Below are 18,173 nucleotides of genomic sequence, written 5' to 3'. Positions count from 1 at the left end.
AGGTGTTGGCCAGCTGCGTTCTTATGGGGAGGCCCAGAAGAATCTGCTTCTACCTTCATTCAGACTGTGGGCAGAATCCAGTTCCTTGTGATTGTAGGACTGAGGTCCCCTTGCCCTCACTGGCTGTCAGCTGGAGGTTGCCCTTAGCTCCCAGAGGCCTCCCTCTGGTCTCTGGGCCACGAGTGGGTCCCTATATTTCAGAACCAGTGAAGGCTCATCAAATCCCTCCCCGGCCTGGAATCTCTCTCCCTTTTGCAGCATTTGGGCTCTTCCAGCCACAGAGGGTTCACTGCTTTCAAGGGCTCTTGTGATTACATTGGGGCCCCTGGACAATCAGGCTCACTACCCTATTTTAAAGTCTGTAACCCTAATTACATCTGCTTCCCTTTTGACCGAAACCTAACACAGCCACAGGTCCTGGGGATGAGGTCATGGACATCTTTTCCAGAGGGACCCTATTTTGCCAACCACAGCGCCTCTAAGCCAAGCTCCACCCTTTCAGAAGCCAGTGTCTGTTTTGCTGAGTGTTTGTTCTCCCACTGCCTGCGACAGAGGTGCCACAGGGTAAATGTACCACGTTTCCTCAATATGTTCAGAGTCCCACCCTCCAAAGCCCGCGATTAGAGAGCAAAGGAGTATTCCTCTCTCAGTTCCTCTTTCTAAGTCCCCAGGGCAGAGCCCTGATGGGCCCATCGAGGGTCACAGGCCCACCCTTTGGGCTGAACAAGCTGTCAGAGTGGGTGAGGGCAAAAGGGGCTATGATGGGCCCAGCCTGAGACTAGAGGGAGAGGTGCTGTGTACAAAACCCAGAGACTAGCGAAGGGAGGGTGCTGTGAGCATCGTCATATGGTGCCCACCTGTGGACCCCTCTCCCAGGCGCCTGCTCAGCCGCCTCATCCTGTTCACTGTGATTCCAACGAGGCCCATCGTGTTATTAACCTTCTTTACCAAGAGTGGGTCTCAGCCCCACCACTTGCTAGCGGGCTGGCCTTCCTCTGAGCCTCAGTTGTGTCCTCTAGAAAATGGGAACAAGAATCCGTGCCTGGCCAGGCTACTCAGGGCCGCTGGGGAAGCAGACGGGAAGGTATGTGAGAAGAGTCTTTATGGGACTGAGGAGGCCCCTGGGAGGGACGGCAGGGCTCTGAGTCTCACTGGCCCTTGCGGCTCTGTGCCCTCGATGGTAGCAGCAGCATGGCGACAGCTCTCCAGATGGCACTGGGGGGAGTGGGCCTGCCCAGAATGCACCTGGCCAGCCTCTGGGCCCTGAAAAGGCAGCCATTCAGGACTGGTTTGGACAAGAGCCTGGTGACGAGAGACAGGAGCCCTGTGCCCTGCAGAGGAAGGAGCCTCTGCCAGGCTGGGAGGCCAGGCTGGCTCATAGGGAGGGGGAGGCACTGGGAGGAAAGACTAAGCTAGTGTTTGAGGCCCAGGGGCTGAAAGGAGGCTGTGTGTGCCCAAGCCAGCCGCCTGGCGGGTGGGGATATGAGTCACTGGTGGCCTGGGGGGAGGGGCAGCCCAGCTGTCCAGGATGAGGGGCACAATGCCCACCTGAGTGTGAATGCATGTCAGTGTGAGTTTGAATGTGTGTGCTGGGGGTGGGGCTGGGGCTTTGCAAATCTGTCTGGGTCGCCCAAGGCTCCCTGTGGTGGGCACACCCAGTCCTCCAGTGCATATGGCCCAGGCAAGACTGCCCTCCTCCCTGCCAGGGTCTCCTCCAGGCAGCCGTGCTGGCAATTTGTTCCCTGGGCCATTTAACAGACAGGCACCCGCACCTCCCCTCCCCTGTGCTGCCAGGAACCCAGAAAGGCCTGTCCCTGCCCTTGCTTGTGTCCTGTGTGTTGGGACAGGTAGAGGAAGGACATACAAACATGATGCCAGCCAGGGGAAGGAGCACCTACTCCGAGGGTGGGGCCATTGGAGGAGGGTTTTTAAAGATGAACAGGAGTTCATTCACTCAGTGCAGAAGGGGGCGGTACATTGAGCAGAAGAAAGCTGGGCTCTTGGCGAATGGGAGAAGAAAGCCAAGGTGGCTAGAGTAGCCCTGGGAGTAGATGCGGGTGGTGGTCAGGGCCTTTGGGCACTGCCAGGAGGCTCCTGGAGGCAGGGTGGACACAGACTTGAGGACCAGGAGCAGATCAAAAGAGGCCACTCATGGATGCAGTCGGGGCCTTCCTGGTCCCGAGCCTGTCCCCAGGTTCCCAAGGGCCTGCTGTGCAGGGTTTCACCAGGAGCAGATGAGCTTCCATTGCTGCCGAGCCTCCACCCACCTTCCTCCAAACTGGCACAGATGCTGGTTCCTGGGCCCTTTTAACTGACTTCTCTCCTCCACTGCGCAGCTCCAGCCCCACCTGCCTGGCTCCCACACCTGGAAGCCCTGCGTGGACCTGGCTGCCCCAGACCAGCAGTGGGAACTCAGGCATAGAAAGGGAGCCAGAGAGTGCTCACCCCCGAAAGAGCTCTGTCCACCCCACAGTGGCCAGCCTGGGGCTCCTCTCACCCAGGAGAGGAAGAATTGTCAGGAAAACATGTGGAGGCCACGCAGCCACCACCCTTTCTTCTTCCTTCTAGGGCTCCAGCTCTCGGAGGGTCTGTTTGGGAGGTGATTGAAGAGTCCAAGGGGCAGCCCTGGCCAGTTTGGCTAGTGGTTAGAGCATCAGCCCGTGGACTGAAGGGTCTCTGGTTCAGTTCGGGCCAAGAGCACATACCTCGGTTGCAGGCTCGATCCCCAGCCCTGGTCCAGGCACCTGTGGGAGGCAACCGATTGATGTGTCTCTCTCACATCGAGGTTTCTTTCCCTCTCTCCCTCTCTTCCACTCTCTCTGAAAAGCAATGGAAAAAAATATCCTCAGGTGAGAATTAAAAAAAAAAAAAAAAGAGTCCAAAGGGCTTGGGCTAGCAGGAAGATGCTGGCATCTCTTCCCCTGCTCTCTTTTTTTCCTGAAATGTTTTTAATTGATTTTTTAGAGAGAGAGAGAGGGAGGGAGGGAAAGGAAGATTGAGAGAAATATTGACTTGTTCCACTTATCTATGCAGTCATTGGTTAATTCTTGTATGCGCCCTGACCTGGGATCGAACCCTCAACATTGATGAATCAGGACCATACTCTAACCAACTGAGCTCCCCGGCCAGGCAGGGCTCCCCTGCCTTCTTGATAGCAGCAGCTTCCTCTGAGGGATCTGCCCCTTTCAGGCAGTTCCTGTGGGGCAGCTAATCCCAGGGCCCTGCCCCAACTGTTATGGTTGTAATTAACTAGTTATTAATATTAATAAGGGGGGAAAGCAAGGGGAAGTCAGACATTATAAGCATGGTCACTTGGGAAGCTTCACCAGAAAGCTACAGCTTCATACAACGTTGTTCCTCCAAGGGAATTAGCACCCCTCCCTTCCCCCACCTGGCACTGGATTGTTGGGGGGAGAAGGGGAGATGGCGCATGCACAGTGAAGTCAGGGTGGTGCAGGGGAGGGGCTTGCCTGTCAGCCTAGCCTGGGGGACAATGGATTGGCTGGGGGTGCACCCCATCAGAAGCGTGCGAAATCTTGGAAAGTTCACTGATTAGTTTGAAGAAGCTCCTGGTTAAAATCCCCCAAGAGATCCCCGCTCTTGCTCTCTTGCTCCATGACCTGCACTCGCCCATATGTTAGCAAGTTCTCACGCCACAGCCATGTGGCCTCAGCAGCCACACGGCCATGGCTGTGCAGCCTCCACGCAGGATGCGGGACCGGACTGTACTTGAATATGGAGCAGAAACTATGGGCCGTGACTGTTATTCTGGCCCTGCTGGAGACACGGTTGGACTTTTTCCATGGCAGGCAGAAGGAAATGGAACATTGGAAACCCAGGGGTTTATTTCCACCCGAATAAATATTACTCATCCCCCGTGTGAGTCTCAGGAAATTCTCTTCCACACGACATCGCAAGAACTCCACTTCCACCGACAACACAACCACAGAAGGGGACACATGACTCAGGCCTGGCTAGTCACACTACCCCAATCCCCCTAGACATGATCATTGGCCCAGGTTTGGGCACGTGACTAGAGAGAGAGCAATGACAGTCCTTCCCTGGAATTTTATATATGGAGGTTGGGAGGGGGAAAAACTCTTTCCTCTGGGGTCCTCAAGATAGAGTGAAAAACACATGGGGCCGCCTGCAAGCCTGCCTTTCTCCTAGTTGTGGAAGAAGCCTGTGGGTGCAGGAGAGAGACAAGAGGTAGGTGGACTCTACAGGGGGGTGGGTTGCGGAGGGAAGACAAGGGAGAGCAAGGGACAGGGGTTTCCTGACATACAAGCAAATAAATTCCTTTTGCTTGAGCTACTTTTTTTTTTTTTTTTGGTAATATATATTTTTTTATTTTAGAGGCAGGGGAAGGGAGGGAGAAACATTGATGTGAGAAACATCAATCCACTGCCTCCTGCACACCCCCTACTGGGAATCAAGCTCGCAACACAAGCATGTGCCTGGTCTGGGAATCGAACAGGCGACCTTTCGGTGCATGGGACAATGCCCAACCAACCGCGCCGCACCAGCCAGGGCTGCTTGAGCTTTTCTGAGTTGGGTTGTTGTCACTCGCACCCAGAGGTGCCCTGGACACCCCAGCCTCAGCCAGCAGCCTGGTTCTCCAGGGTGCACAGGAATGCCCCAACACCTCTCGTTGTCCCTCTCTGGCTTCCTCAGGTCCCACTCTTTGCCCCTCTTTTCAAGCTCCTAGACCCACCTCTGCTTCCTCAACTGACACCTGCTTCACTAGGAAAAGGGAATTCCTCAACCTTCGCCCTCTCTGCCTCCAGTTTCCTCCAGAGCTACCTCCCCATTCTGTCGTCCCTCTCACCAGGCTCACAGGAGGAAGTGTCCCTCTGCTGCCCCTTGCCCACTGCTGACCAAGGGAGCTGGAATCGGCGGGCTCAATGCCACCTTTACCAAACCTGCCTGTACATCGCAATCATCTGGGAAACTGAAAAAATACAATTTCCCAGGTTCCATCGGATTCTCCGCAGGCAGGCCCTGGAATTTCAATTTTGAAACTTCTTACTGGTCAGGGCAATGTCACCTTCCTAGTTGTTGGGTCGGTCTTGGCTCGGTCAGGATTTGGCCATAGAAGGGCACCTCGGCGTCCCTGGCAACAGGGTGTTGTCAGTTGTGTTGCTCAGATGCGAAACATGCAAGGAACGCCTTTTAACTTCTTCCCAGCCTCTCACCCCTTGTGATTGGGGCTTCTCTTTGACCCAATCTGACCCAATCTGCCCTTGGGTGAGGGCACCTCCCAGACCCCAAACCAGACCATCCATGCTTTGAAACCCTGTCCTCCCTGCCCACTGAGCTCCACCTGCCCCAACCTCTCTGCTAGCTCCTTCTTGGCCTTTTCTCTTCCTCCTCTGTGTGCTGCTCACCCCCACCTCCTACCCCATGCCTGGGCAGCCCCTCCCAGGGTGCCCTGCAGAATGCGTCAGGTTCTCCAAGGACCAGTGGTAGGTGAAAATGGTAGGCTTCACCCCACACCTCCTCCCCACGTGGCATATTACAATGAAATCGATGGTATCCCACTTAAAGCATCTATTAGCAAGAAGCACAAAACAGACTTCCCACCACTGCCCAGGAGCCCTGGGGAGCCCCACCCTCTGTCCTTTGCAGAAAAGCACCTCTCTGGGCAAATTCAAGGACACAGGCCAACGGCTGGCTAACCCTCCAACTAGATCATTCTATGAGGTGTCTTGGACCAATCAGAGAGAGTTCTGGGTCCAGGAACGGCTCTGCTGGGTTGCTCAGGCATGGCAGAGGGGCCTGTGCAATATTTCTTGCTTGGCACACATCTTTAAGGACATGCTTGACGCTAAGGGGAGATGGCTTCTGACACTCCAGTGCCAATGAACAGGCCTCTGATGCAGGTGTATGTAGCCCACCACGCAAGGGAAGCACTGGCTGTGGCTGCCCTGGAGGGCAGACTTCTGCTCAGGGCAGCTCTCCACCAGCAGCCACTGCCCAGCACCGCTGGGTACCTGCCCCTGTGGATGGCAGTCTCTCTCCAAGGCGCCAGGGCTCCTCACACCCAGCTTTCTGGTTCTCTCCCCCCCAAGTCAGCCTCACATTGTCAGGTTAAGGGCTGATTCAAGGCAACCGCTGCCCATCAGATGTCTTCCCACATCCAAGGCCATGGCAGCTCTTTGGCCCCAGGTGAGCCTCACTGTAATTGCATCAAACCAGCAGGGTCTGGTTTATTCCAACTGGTTCTGGAGGATGGGTAGGGGCTGATATACTAGACTGTGAGAACAGCGATGGGGAGGAGGAAGGGGGAGGGAAAGGGGGTTGGGAAGGGAAAGTAAAGTGCAAAAGAGGGTGGGGAAGAGGAAAGGGGGAGACGGAGAGGGAAGGGAGAGGGTGGGGGAGAGGGAGGGGAGAGCAGGAGAGGGGGAGGGGGAAAGGGAGAGAGAGGGGGAGTTTCTTGTGTTTCTCCAACATCAGGCTTCCCTGAGTTTCCTTTTCCAGGGCAGAAACCTCAACCTGAGGGGAACAGAGGACCTGGTGACATCTACTCTGCCTCCACCAGGGCTTGGGACTCCTGCTGCAGGCCCAACTTCTCCCATCCCCACCCCGCATAGACCAAACGACCCCTACCCCTACCCCACCCCCCACTACCCTGATCTCCAGGTCCTGTAGATTCCATCTGCCTTCAGCCAGGGCTGTGGGCAGGGCAGTTTCCATCTACAGACTGACCGCCGCCCCCTTCCCATTGGCCCTGCTCAACCACCCCAGCTGTGGTCTGAGACAGTCCGCAGGAATCTGCCAGGGCTCTGCCCAAAGGGAGGGGCCAACAGCCAGCAGGGCAGCCTGTGGGGCTGAGAGTTGACTAAGGCCTCCAGGTCCCACATCCCCCACCCCCACCGCCAACCCCTCCCCTCCCGCATCAGGGACTATTTAATCCATTCCCCCCGTCTGATTTCCACCTAGGCACAGATGAAATGAGCCCATGATGACAAACTGTACCACTGGCAGACATTCAGCTGACCTTGGGTGGCTCCTCCATCACCACTGCCTTGAGCCCTGGAGGGTTCTGGGGCCTTGTGGGTTGGGTTATTAATATTAACAATAATAATATTAACAGCAGCCAGCTTGTCATGATGCCACCACATAGGAGCCACTGATCTGCGTGCTTCACGTGTCATCTCATGTAACCAGTGCTCACAGGAAATTGAGTCTCAAGGGGATAAGCCACCAGCCCCTAGTGACAGCCGGGAAGTACAGAGCCCTCCTTTTTGGTCCCCAAACCTGGGCTCAAAACCCCTTCCCAGGGAACAGCTGTGTCTGCCCCTCACCAGGCACCTGAGGAGACCCCACAGCTCCCGGGTGAAAGGTCAGCGCTGAGGCAGGGTGTCCCCAGCCAGGCCTAGCCCTAGCCCTCCCTCAAGACCACACAGGGTGAGGGGGAGAACCCAGAAACCTGGGCAGTGAGGCCCGTGGGATGGGAGGTCAGCAGGGTTATGAGGGGGAAGGTGCTGGTCCCAGGGTTTTCTTGTGGAATTCTTCCTGGAAGTCCCTTCATCTTCCTTGATTGGAGCTTACAACATCCGGGGAAATTCTATTGCACCCTCCCTCAAGGGCCCTTGAGCCTTAAGTCAAAGGCAGACAGGGCCTCAGGGGCCTGGGGCCCAGTTCAAAAGCAGCTCCCTGTCACTGCTGCCCCCGAGAGAAGGTCCCAGAGGTCCCAGAGCCTGCCTCGGGAGCCAGGCCAGCCTCCTGGGCTTGCTTTCCCCTCCTGGAACCTCTATTTCCTCCTTTGTAAAGTGGAAATAACAATAGTGCATGCCTGGGATTAGGTGAGTCAGTCCCCAAGCAGCCTAGAACTGCCCTTGGCTGGCACAGAGTCGTTGGTCACGAACGATGGCTGTTACCCGACTGTGAAATGAGGGCTTCCACTCCGATTCTAAGGGCATGTTTTAAGGTCCTACTGCGACCTCCACACGGAACAGGACTAGAACAGACCTCTGGGGAAAAGCAGGGCAGTGGGAGTTTTTACCTGTTGGAGAATCCTGGAAGTCACCTGGGTGGGGGCACCCACCAGCCCAGGCCCTCCACGCCGTCCAGGGCAGCCCACCCCAGGAGGAGCTGGGTCTGGCACGCACACAGGCAGATGAATAAAGGCTTGGGGTCAAAAAGGGCTTGGGGTGAAATATTTATAGATGGATGGGGGAAAAAAAGGCGGTTGAGCCGGGCAGACAGGCCGTGCCCCCTGGTGCGGGGGTGCGGGAGGGGGGCTCCGGGGAGGGGGGACCCAGGCGTGGAGAGGGCGGCCGCCTGGGGACGCGGAGAAGGGTCCTGAGCCCCTGTCTGCCTCTGCCCCTGCCTCCCCCTCCAAGGAGAAGTCCGAGGAGACTCAGGGGGAACTGCCCGCCTCCCGCACCCCCTCTTCCCGGCCTGGGGGAGGTGGAGGATGGATGGTGCCCGGTTCCCACGCGCCCAGGCGGGCTGTTGGCCCCAGGGACGCTCCGCCGGGGCACCCCCGCGCCTGGGAGCGCAGCACCCCCGGGCCCGGCGACCGCGGCGGCTCCGCGCTCCGGGGCCTCGGCTTCCTCCGCCGAGAAACGGGCGGCTCCCGGCCGGCGGCGGCGTGGAGGCTCCGCGCGGCGCGGCCCGGCCCGGGGGCGCCGAAGGGGTTAACGCACCTGGGCCGCCGCCGCCCCTCTCGGCCCCTCCTCCCGCCGCGCGCGGTAAAGCGGCGGGGGCGCGGCCCAGCCCCGGCCCCCGCCCGCCGTCCCCGAGCCGCGCGCCAGCCGTGCCCCGCGCTCCGCCGCGCTCCGCCGCCGCCCCGGCCCGGGCCGCCATGTCTCCAGGGTGAGTGGGCGCCGGGGCCGTCGGGCTGCGGGGCGGGGACCTCGGGCCTCCCCTCTCCGCGAGGCCGGGCGCGGGAGACGGGCGCGGGCCGTCGGGGGCCGGCGCGGCCGCCCCGGGACGCACGGCTCGCGCGGCGCCGGCTGGAGATGCCCGACGGAGCGCGGCGCCCGGCCCGGCCCCGCAGCGTGCGCGGGCACTCAAGGTCCCGCGGGCAGCCGGGCTCCTGCCTGCACTCCGAGGGCCCCCCGGGCCCCCGCCCCCGAGGCTCCCCCCGCCCGGCCGGAGCCCGGGCCCCGGCTGGCGCGCCTCCCCCTCCCTCCCCAGAAGGGCTTTTTCTTACAAACCGAGTGGGCGGCGCAGGTGGCGCCGGCCCTTGGCGGAGGGGCCTGCCGCATCCCCCTGCCCTGGCGTGACCCCCCTGGACTCCGGCCTCCCCATCTGGGGTGGGGGGGCTTCCTTGAAACCCTCTGGGCTGGAGCACCCGGCATTCTGCTCCCCCACCCGCCCAGGGTCGGTCTGAGGCCACACCCCCCCACTCCAGTACCTGAGGTGACCCGGCCTTCCTCCAACCCCCTGCACTGGAAACCTTGGGACCCCACGGGAAAGCATCACCCCCAGAGTGTGAGCTGAACAGAGAGGGGCCTGAGGTCCATCTCTCCTGGCAAAACTCTAATGTCTGCTTCTGAAATGGGTGTGATGGGGTTACCTGGGCACGCAGGGTCCCTGGAAGGTGGGGGTTCTGCATGTGTTCCCCTCTCAGGGCAGTAGAGCATCTCTCCTAGTGCATGTTAAGGGAGGGAGCCAGGCTGGGGCTTCGGGGGCCATGGTCATGCTAGGAGGTGCCCTGGGCATTTTTTGTTGGGTCGGATGATGGGATGGAGGGAAGAGGGACAGGCTTCTTCAGGTCCCGAGTTAGAGCCGGCTCCCGGAAGTCCCCCAGATAGTAGTGAGCTTTCAGGCTGCGGAGAGGTCCTGTCTCTGCCCCTCCCAATGGTTCTGCACAGGAAATGAAAGTAAACACGGTGCTTACTGGGGGGCAGGAAACACCCCGGGGGACTCCACCGGAGGTGTCCCTGTAGAATCGCAGCATCCCTGACTGCACATCCACTGCATTGCCCGGCACTTTAGCTAGAACTGCAGTCCGTGCTGTCCTCATTTCAGAGAAGAAGAAATCGTGGTTTGGAGGGGTTAAGGGAACCCCCTCAAAGTCATTTAGCTTGTAAGTGGCAGGGCAGCCCTACTCCACAGTGCTCTACTTAAGCTCTGTGCTGTGTGGCTCCCTGGTCTTGGAGGAGGGAGGTCAGGGTGGGAGAAGAAGCAGAGTCCTCCTCCCACCACTCAAGGCCCTGGGACTAGAGTCCATGCCCAGAACCCATTGCCCATCTGGGACTATAGTTCCACACTGGGAGGATCATGGGGACCCATCTTTCTCTGTTGCTCCCGCCCCTAGGAAGAGAATCCTCTACAAGAGTGTGTGCCTGTCCCTGGCCCTGCTCGTGGCCATAGCAGTATTCCAGCGCAGTCTGACCCCCAGCCAGTTTCTGCAAGAGCCTCCACCACCCACCCTAGGGCCACAGAAGGTCCAGAAACCGAGTGGACACCTGGTGAACCCCAATGACTTCTGGAAGAGATCGAAGGATTTGGTCACCCCCATGCCCATGGCCTCATGGGGGCCTCAGGCCTGGGACGTGACCACCATTAACTGCTCAGCCAATATAAACTTGACCCACCAGTCCTGGTTCCAGGGCCTGGAGCCACACTTCCAGCAGTTTCTGCTCTATCGCCATTGCCGATACTTCCCCATGCTGCTGAACCACCCGGAAAAGTGTGATGGCGACGTCTACCTGCTGGTGGTTGTCAAGTCGGTCATCACGCAGCATGACCGCCGGGAGGCCATCCGCCAGACCTGGGGCCTGGAGCAGGAGTCGGTGGGCAGGGGCCGAGGCGCCAGGCGCACCCTCTTCCTGCTGGGCACAGCCTCCAAGCAGGAGGAGCGCGCCCACTACCAGCAGCTGCTGGCCTACGAGGACCGCCTGTACGGCGACATCCTGCAGTGGGACTTCCTTGACAGCTTCTTCAACCTGACCCTCAAGGAGATCCACTTCCTCAAGTGGCTTGACATCTACTGCCCCAGCGTCCGCTTCGTCTTCAAGGGCGATGACGATGTCTTCGTCAACCCCACCAACCTGCTGGAATTCCTGGCTGACCGGAGGCCGCAGGAGGACCTGTTTGTGGGTGATGTCCTGCAGCACGCGCGGCCCATCCGCAAGAAGGACAACAAGTACTACATCCCCGGGGCTCTGTACAGCAAGGCCACCTACCCGCCCTACGCGGGCGGAGGTGGCTTTCTGATGGCCGGAGGTCTTGCCCGGCGCCTGCATCACGCCTGCGACACCGTGGAGCTTTACCCCATTGATGACGTCTTCCTGGGCATGTGCCTGGAGGTGCTGGGCGTGCGTCCCACGGCCCATGAGGGCTTCAAGACTTTCGGCATCTCGCGGAACCGCAACAGCCGCATGAATAAGGAGCCGTGCTTTTTCCGCTCCATGCTGGTCGTGCACAAGCTGCTGCCCGCCGAGCTGCTGGCCATGTGGGGGCTGGTGCACGGCAACCTCACCTGCTCCCGCAAGCTCCAGGTACTCTGACCCTGGCCGGGCCACCAGCGTCAGCTGGAGCTGCAATGCCAGGGCGGACGGAGCCTTTGGTCCCCTGCAGGGCAGTGGAGGGTCTGGGCCTTACGTGCTTCTGGGTGTGGTGGGGCACAGGTAGCCAGAGGGGGCCTCCCTGTGTGGACACTCTCCAGAAAGAGGAGCCGAGGCCCAGGAAGTTTGGAACTGCCCAGACTGGAGAAGGTCACCGGGGGAGCGAGGCTGCTGGCAGCCCTCCTAACCTGGGTTCTTTGCCTCACTCTCTCTGACCTGGGGAGGCCCCGGTGGCCTCTGAAGGAACCCCATGCTCAGGTACCTGGGCTAGGCCAGGCCCTGGATGGCTCTGTGGCTGCCCTCTTTTTTCACAGAAGATTCTCCTCCGGTGAAATGCCTCAATGTCCCCACGGGCCCACCCAGCCCTTTCAGGAGCTCAACCCTGTGCAGGCTCACAGTGTGCCCCGCCCCAGTACATGCCTCTGGGTCTCCTGGAGACAGAGCCTTAGAACACCCTCGGCAGCCCTCCCTTCCCCCAGACCTGCCTGGAGTTGGCTGCTCAGCCTCCCCTGCTCCCAGGTGGCTGCGTCCTGTGATGTTCCATCCCCTTCTGGAAGCATAACCTGCCGCTCTGACTACCTCAGCGATCCTCAGAACCTCGGGATGGACAGCAGCCCCCACCCCACCCCTGACGCAGGGCCAAAGAGCAGTGCTCTGCCCCCTAAGTCATGGTGCTGCCCGACCAGCCCTAGCCAAGGGTCCTCCTGCGGCCCCACTGAGGCCTGACTCCCTGGCTGGAAACCAGCCGGTTTGGCCTTGGAAGTGGACATACCTCTATTACTGTGAAGTTTTATTTATGAAGAATTTAGAGGGAGAAGGCGCCAGGCCTCAGGAGATGGTGGTGGTCTTCCCTTCCCTCAGCCCAGCAAGACACCTCCTCCCTTGGCCACTCTGACCCACCCCCAGGGCACCCCGGTGCCCCCGCACAGCCCCCTCCAGAACCCTGCTGCTCCAGGGCCTGACTGCTCAACATTTGCCCCTGTGAAGGCCTGGAGTGGCCCTTGGGGGCCGCCCAGCCCAGGTTCAGGGGCCCCTGGGTGGGTGGGTGCAGAAGGGTAAAGACACCTGGGAAAAGACGGAATTGACTCTATTTTCTCAATAAAAGGGGACTGGTTTTTTTCTGGTATGAAACTTCCTGTTCCTGTTTCCATCCGAGGGCCTGTCCCGGGCCTGGGTTGCCAGAGATTTCTGAAGACACAGCTCATTCCTTGTTCTGGGCTGGTGGGTACACAAGAACCCCTTGAAGGGCCTTAGAGGGAGGTGAGTGCCAGGATGAAAGGAGAGGCCACTAGGGCCAGAGTCAAAGATGTTTCCTGGACTGGAGGTGGGGTGAGGTGCGGGATGGAGGGGGGCTGCTTCAAGCTAACAGCGCATTCCCCCGGAGGGCACAGCCAGAACTGACACTGCGGTGGATGTTACGGGAGTGGGGTTGAGTGGGGGCATGCAGGGGCTGACAGACCCCCTCGTGGCCCTTCAGTCAACCTGGACACATTGATAAGTTTGACAAGAAGCGCTGAAACAGTGGCTGCGGGGGAGGGGAGAGAGGGTGTCTGGTGTGGCGGGAACCTAATGGGGTGGGGAACCTTGGCCCTAGCTGCTTTCCTCCAGGGTGGGAGGGCAGCCACCCCAGGAGAAGGGTCACTGGGGCTGTGATCAGCAAGCCAGCACATCCCTGCCTGTGCCCAGCTCGGGGATCGCAGAGTGGGCCCGGTGCCCCAAGAGAGTCATGCATGGCTGTCCCCCAGGCGAGTGATAGGAATGGCTGGACCCTAACATAACACATCTTAGAGTGTAGAGGGGCACGAGACCGAATGGGCATCACTGCTGCCCGCTGCCTGGTCTAAGCCCTGGGAGGAGAAACAGGCACATTGCTGCGGCTGTTTCTTCCTCCTCAGTGCAGATCCCGCACCTCCCCTTAGTCATCCGGCTCCGGAGTTTGCAGGGCCCAGTGCAAAATGAAAATGCAGGGCCCCTGCTTTAAAAAGTTAAGAATTTCAAGATCACCACAGCACAGAAGCCAAACACAGCCCTCCCGAGGTGGGGCCTTGTGACTGCGCCGCCCTGTGGTCCATCGCTCACCCTCAGAAGCCAGGCCCTGCCCGGGCTGCAGGAAGCAGAGCCGGACTTTGGGCCTCTGCCTTCCCAGAGCTCAGTCCAGCGAGGGCAAGAGCAGTGAGGGACAGCAGGAGACTGGACGTGGAAGGGCCACTGGCTCAGGCCCAGGTTGGGTCCAGAGGCAGCCTTGTGTTCAGCTGCGACCTGAAGGAAGAATTTGGGGCAGAGGGGAGAGCCGAAGAGATGGGGCAAGGTGCTCCTCAGAGGCTGGGGCTGGGGTGTGAAAACGGAAAGCGGCTGGGGTGCGGGTTTTGGCAGGTCTGGGTTGCAGGAAGGGGTTCAGACTTGACCCTGAGAGCAGAGGGGCAGCGGCAAGCAGCAGGGGCCCTGGATGTGCACCCTTCCCTCTGGGCTGTCCCCAGCTGGCCCCGTGGATGGGAATTCCCTCAGCCTCTGCCAGTGGGGGGCCTTGCTCCTGACCCTGGGCAGGGGTGTGCTGGTGAGAAAGGCTCATGTTGCTAAGAGGTAGGGTGCCTTCTGCAGGCACTGAGGAGCCAGCAGCTTCCAAAGCAGAGAGAAACAAGATCAGACATTCACACCCCGGTCCCCCACTGGGGCTGGGGAAGCAGCCAGTCCCAAGTCCCAGGAGCATCAGGCTGGGAGCATGGAGCAGGGCCCAAGGCCTGCCCATCACTGTCCCCCAGTTCCTCTGTCCCCTTAGCAGGAAGGGGGTTCCATGAAAAAAGAAGCTAGTGACTGAGAGGAGAATTGCTGGGCGCTCCCACCCTAAGCCTAGGCCAGCCTGTCTGGAATACCCCAGCCGACTGCAGCCTTCAGCCAGCCCCAGGCCTGCCTCTGGCCCAACCCAGTCAGCCCTGGTTTCCTCCTGCTGCCTAGGATAGTGACCTGGCTGCTTCCAAAGATAGTCCTGGCCTTTCCGAGGTTTGTTGTTGATCATCTTGGGAAACACACACACAAGACATTCTGGAAGTTTCCGGACCCTTCAGCATTTACAATCTTGATTCCCAGTAGTAATGATAATTACTGCCATTTTATGGAGCATTCAATATGCCTGGCACTATGATAAGCCCTTGACATGTATAATCAAAATAACCATAACTCAGGGCATAAATATGCCTACATTTTAATCCCCCCTGGACCCCTATTGGCAGGAAGTGAAGGGGAGTAGACTATGACACCCCAAAATTTGCCTCTCTGGCATAAGGTTTATTCTGAGCTGGTTGTTTTTGAGAAGTTACTCTTTGTAAGGGACGGTTACATTTATAAAGGAAACCTCCATTTTTAAATTTCTCTCTCTTGTACCAGGAAGAGAGGGTTTCTAAATCACAAGAAACTCTGATCAATGAAGAAGGCAGAGACTTAAATGTGTGACTTGACAACTTTATCTTTGGGCTTTTCCTGGTAACCTCCCAGAACTGGCCTCCCCCCACCCAACATCTTCCTTTTGTCTTCAGCTGGTATTTGAGCTGGTGGCTTGGGCCATTTTGGGGAATTTCTCAGTTTTCCTGGAGGTCTCAGCTAAGAATCCAGAATGGTAGAAATAAAATTATTTTTCCTCCTTACAAAATCCTACTTCTCCCCCTTGGAACCCGCTCACTCCCAAATTGCCGGGAATTTCAAGGGCTTCCTTAGTCCAAACAGCGTGTTCTCTGGAAGTCTGAGCGGGACTCTTCAGTGGGGTGGCCCCCTCCACACAGTGGCACTGTGGAGCCCAAGCAGTCCTGTAGCTTTTTAGGTGCACCTGCCCGCACAGGCTGTGGGGGGAACACATGCTTCAAACACAAATGTGGTCCTCCTCTTGCCAGGCCGGCGTGGCTCAGCGGTTGAGCATCAACCTAGGATCCAGGAGATCAAGGTTCGATTCCACAGGGCACATGCCGGGTTGTGGGCTCGTGGGGGTGTGCAGGAGGCAGCCGATCAATGACTCTCTCTCTGATCATTGATGTTTCTCTCTCTCCCACCCCCTTCCTCACTCCGAAATCAATAGAAATCAGTAAAGATATAATGGTCCTCCTCTTAATCGTGGTCACCAACTCAGCCATCCTTCCCCAAAGAACAGGGGTGCAAATAACAGAGGTGCAAAGGTCCTGTGGCTCCCAGTCAGCTGCAGAGTTGGCTGGGGAACCCAACAAACTCACTCAGGCTGCGAGGCCTTCCTGACAGTAAATGTTAATCAATCCCCAACCTGAATTTGGGGTTCAAGGAGCAGGTTGAGGGGAAATGGATCTCAAGCTCTTTCCTCCCAAGGCCCTCGGCTTCCGACCCAAAACGCTTCCCCTCCTCCCCTGCCGCCAGCTCTGCATTCCAAGGGGCCTTGCGAAGGTGTGGCTTTGTCAGGTCACAAAAGGTTCGGTTCCACCCCAGGGCAGCGGGTGCCCTCTCGGCCACATTTACATAACTAAAGGAGACCACTCAAAGAACCCTCCTCTTAACAAAGAAAGCCTGGTCCCCAGGTGAATGACTCTATCCATGTAAACTGTGGAGCAGGAAGGGAAATTTCTAGAACCCCATTATGCACAACAATCAACTTTAAAACTGGGGCTCCCAGTTATTCAGTGCACAGCTTGAACTCGTGTATGTCCTTCTAACCCCCCACACACCCCCACGTCTCCGTTTTTTTGTGTGTTTTTTTTTTAATTTATTGATTTCAGAGAGAGGAAGAGAGGGAGAGATAGAAACATCAATGATGAGAGAGTCAGTGATCCGTTGGGGATCGAGCCTGCAACCCCGGCATGTGCCCTGACCAGGAATTGAACCGCTGTCGCCTGGCTCCTAGGTCCATGCTCAACCGCTGAGCCACGCGGCTGGGCTCCCCTTTTCCTTAGTGGTAACCTCCACGTGTATTTTGGGGTTTTATTAACTTTCGTATTATGCCGATGCTTGATTGGAAATTTAGTAATTTTGTTTCGCGGAGCTTCCATTAACTGCCCCTCTCCCCGTGGAAAAATCAGTTTTGCCTGTTTGCAATTCAATTCCTTCGCTCCATATAAATGTGTGATTTTGACACCTCCTGTGACAACCCCCGTTCTAGCATCTGTTTGACCTCGTAAGAATAAAACTCATCTTAACCTCGTGCTCATGATGAATTTATAGTTCTAAAAAGTGTCTTTTAACAATTGCTTTTATACTAAAATGAAGACGGACACATTAGGGAGTAGATGCACTTGTTGCATATCATTGCAATACAGAATTTGCATCTTGGAATAAATATCGCACCTTCCAGCTGAGCGTGGAGCTCCAGGCTTCCCGGAGGGCTCGGCCCGCGGCTCCTTTGAAGTCCCCGAGCAGCTTTGGGAAGCGCCGCGCCCGGTCCCCAGCCCGGCGGGCTGCGCGCAGGGTGCGAGGGGCGCGGCCTGGGCGGGTGACCGGCGGCCCGGCGACGCGCCCGCGGGAGGCACCGGCCTGCGCCGCCGCGGGTGACCTACGGGCAGCGCCCCGCGCCTGGATTTCAGCCGGGGCGGCCGGATCCAACGAGAGGGCGGGAACCCTGCCCAGCCCGGGACTGGCATCGCTGGGCAGAAAGGAGGTGCTGCAGGGTGTGGGCGTGCGAGGTGAGGTCGGCTCAGCCCGCCACGCCGTGGCCGCCGCCGAACCCCTGGGCTTTAGTGGGGGCCATCGCGCTCTGCGTCTGGAGTGGGGGTCAGGGATGGGGGAATCCACTGGAATCCACTGGCGTGCGCGTCGCGGCGCCTTGGGGTCCGCACCCCGAAGCGCGGCGTCTGCCGACGGGACCTCCCTGCAGGCCCTCGCCCGTCGGCCGTAGGGGGCGCCCGGCGGCTCGCAGACCCTGCGGACCGTTTCCCGAGCGGCGGACGGGGGGGGGCCCCGGGCTAAAGCCCTGGGAGCCGGGAGGACGGGTGCAGCGCAATCCCAAGAGAGGGCGTGGAGCGCCCCCAACTGACCACGTAGGGCAGCGCGCCGGGACGCTTTGAGCCGCTTACGTCTCGTCTGAAACTTGTACCGAGTCATCCGCGCCAAGGGCCTGTGTGCCTCAGAAATGCTGCCGGGGAAATGCCGCACGGCTTCGCGGGAACTGTTTCCTGGGGGCCCATGGGATTCCAGGGGCTCTGTCCTTTCCTTTGGGCTCATCTGTATAAGGAAGGTTTTCTAAGAGAGCAGGTATCACTGAGTTGAGGGGTAAAGTTTAGGAGATGGAAGTGTACCAAGATCTGGACAGACATGGTGGCTTTGGAGGCTGTGAAATGGCTTTGAGGACCTCAGAGTCCCCTGGGGGTGGGGTGAGGCAGGGGGCTTATTCAGGGGAAGGAGGAATGATTCTTTTTTTACCCACGAAGGAGGTGAGAGCAGCCCCTTCTGGTTGACAGAAGTCACTGTGGCCAGCCCAGCCTCCTGGGCCTTCCTAGGTGAGAATGAAGGCCTTGGCTATCTGGAAATAGTTGCTGTCTTAATTGTTTAGTATCTGAGCTCTCATTGACAAATCATACAATAACCCATGTTTTATAAAAGCTAATATATAGCTAACATTGGTTAGGATATGTTTGGTTGCAAGTGACATAAAATTCAGCTCAACCTGTTTGAAACTTTAAAGGAGACTTGCCAGCTGGGTGGGCT

At 58.3% G+C, this 18,173-nt stretch overlaps 1 protein-coding gene across 1 annotated transcript; it reads left to right on the top strand.

Moving 5' to 3' along the window:
• The first annotated feature begins 8,734 nt into the window (after positions 1 to 8,734).
• On the top strand, positions 8,735 to 12,647 carry B3GNT7 (UDP-GlcNAc:betaGal beta-1,3-N-acetylglucosaminyltransferase 7). Its single transcript, XM_081142779.1, has 2 exons — positions 8,735 to 8,823; positions 10,274 to 12,647. The coding sequence occupies exons 1-2, from the start codon at positions 8,813 to 8,815 to the stop codon at positions 11,466 to 11,468; spliced, it is 1,206 nt and encodes a 401-aa protein (XP_080998905.1). The 5' UTR covers positions 8,735 to 8,812; the 3' UTR covers positions 11,469 to 12,647.
• Positions 12,648 to 18,173: the final 5,526 nt, after the last annotated feature.

Source organism: Miniopterus schreibersii (assembly GCF_964146895.1).
Source record: "Miniopterus schreibersii genome assembly, chromosome: 7".
Taxonomy (NCBI): domain Eukaryota; kingdom Metazoa; phylum Chordata; class Mammalia; order Chiroptera; family Miniopteridae; genus Miniopterus; species Miniopterus schreibersii.
This window is presented reverse-complemented; position numbering and strand designations above follow the sequence as displayed.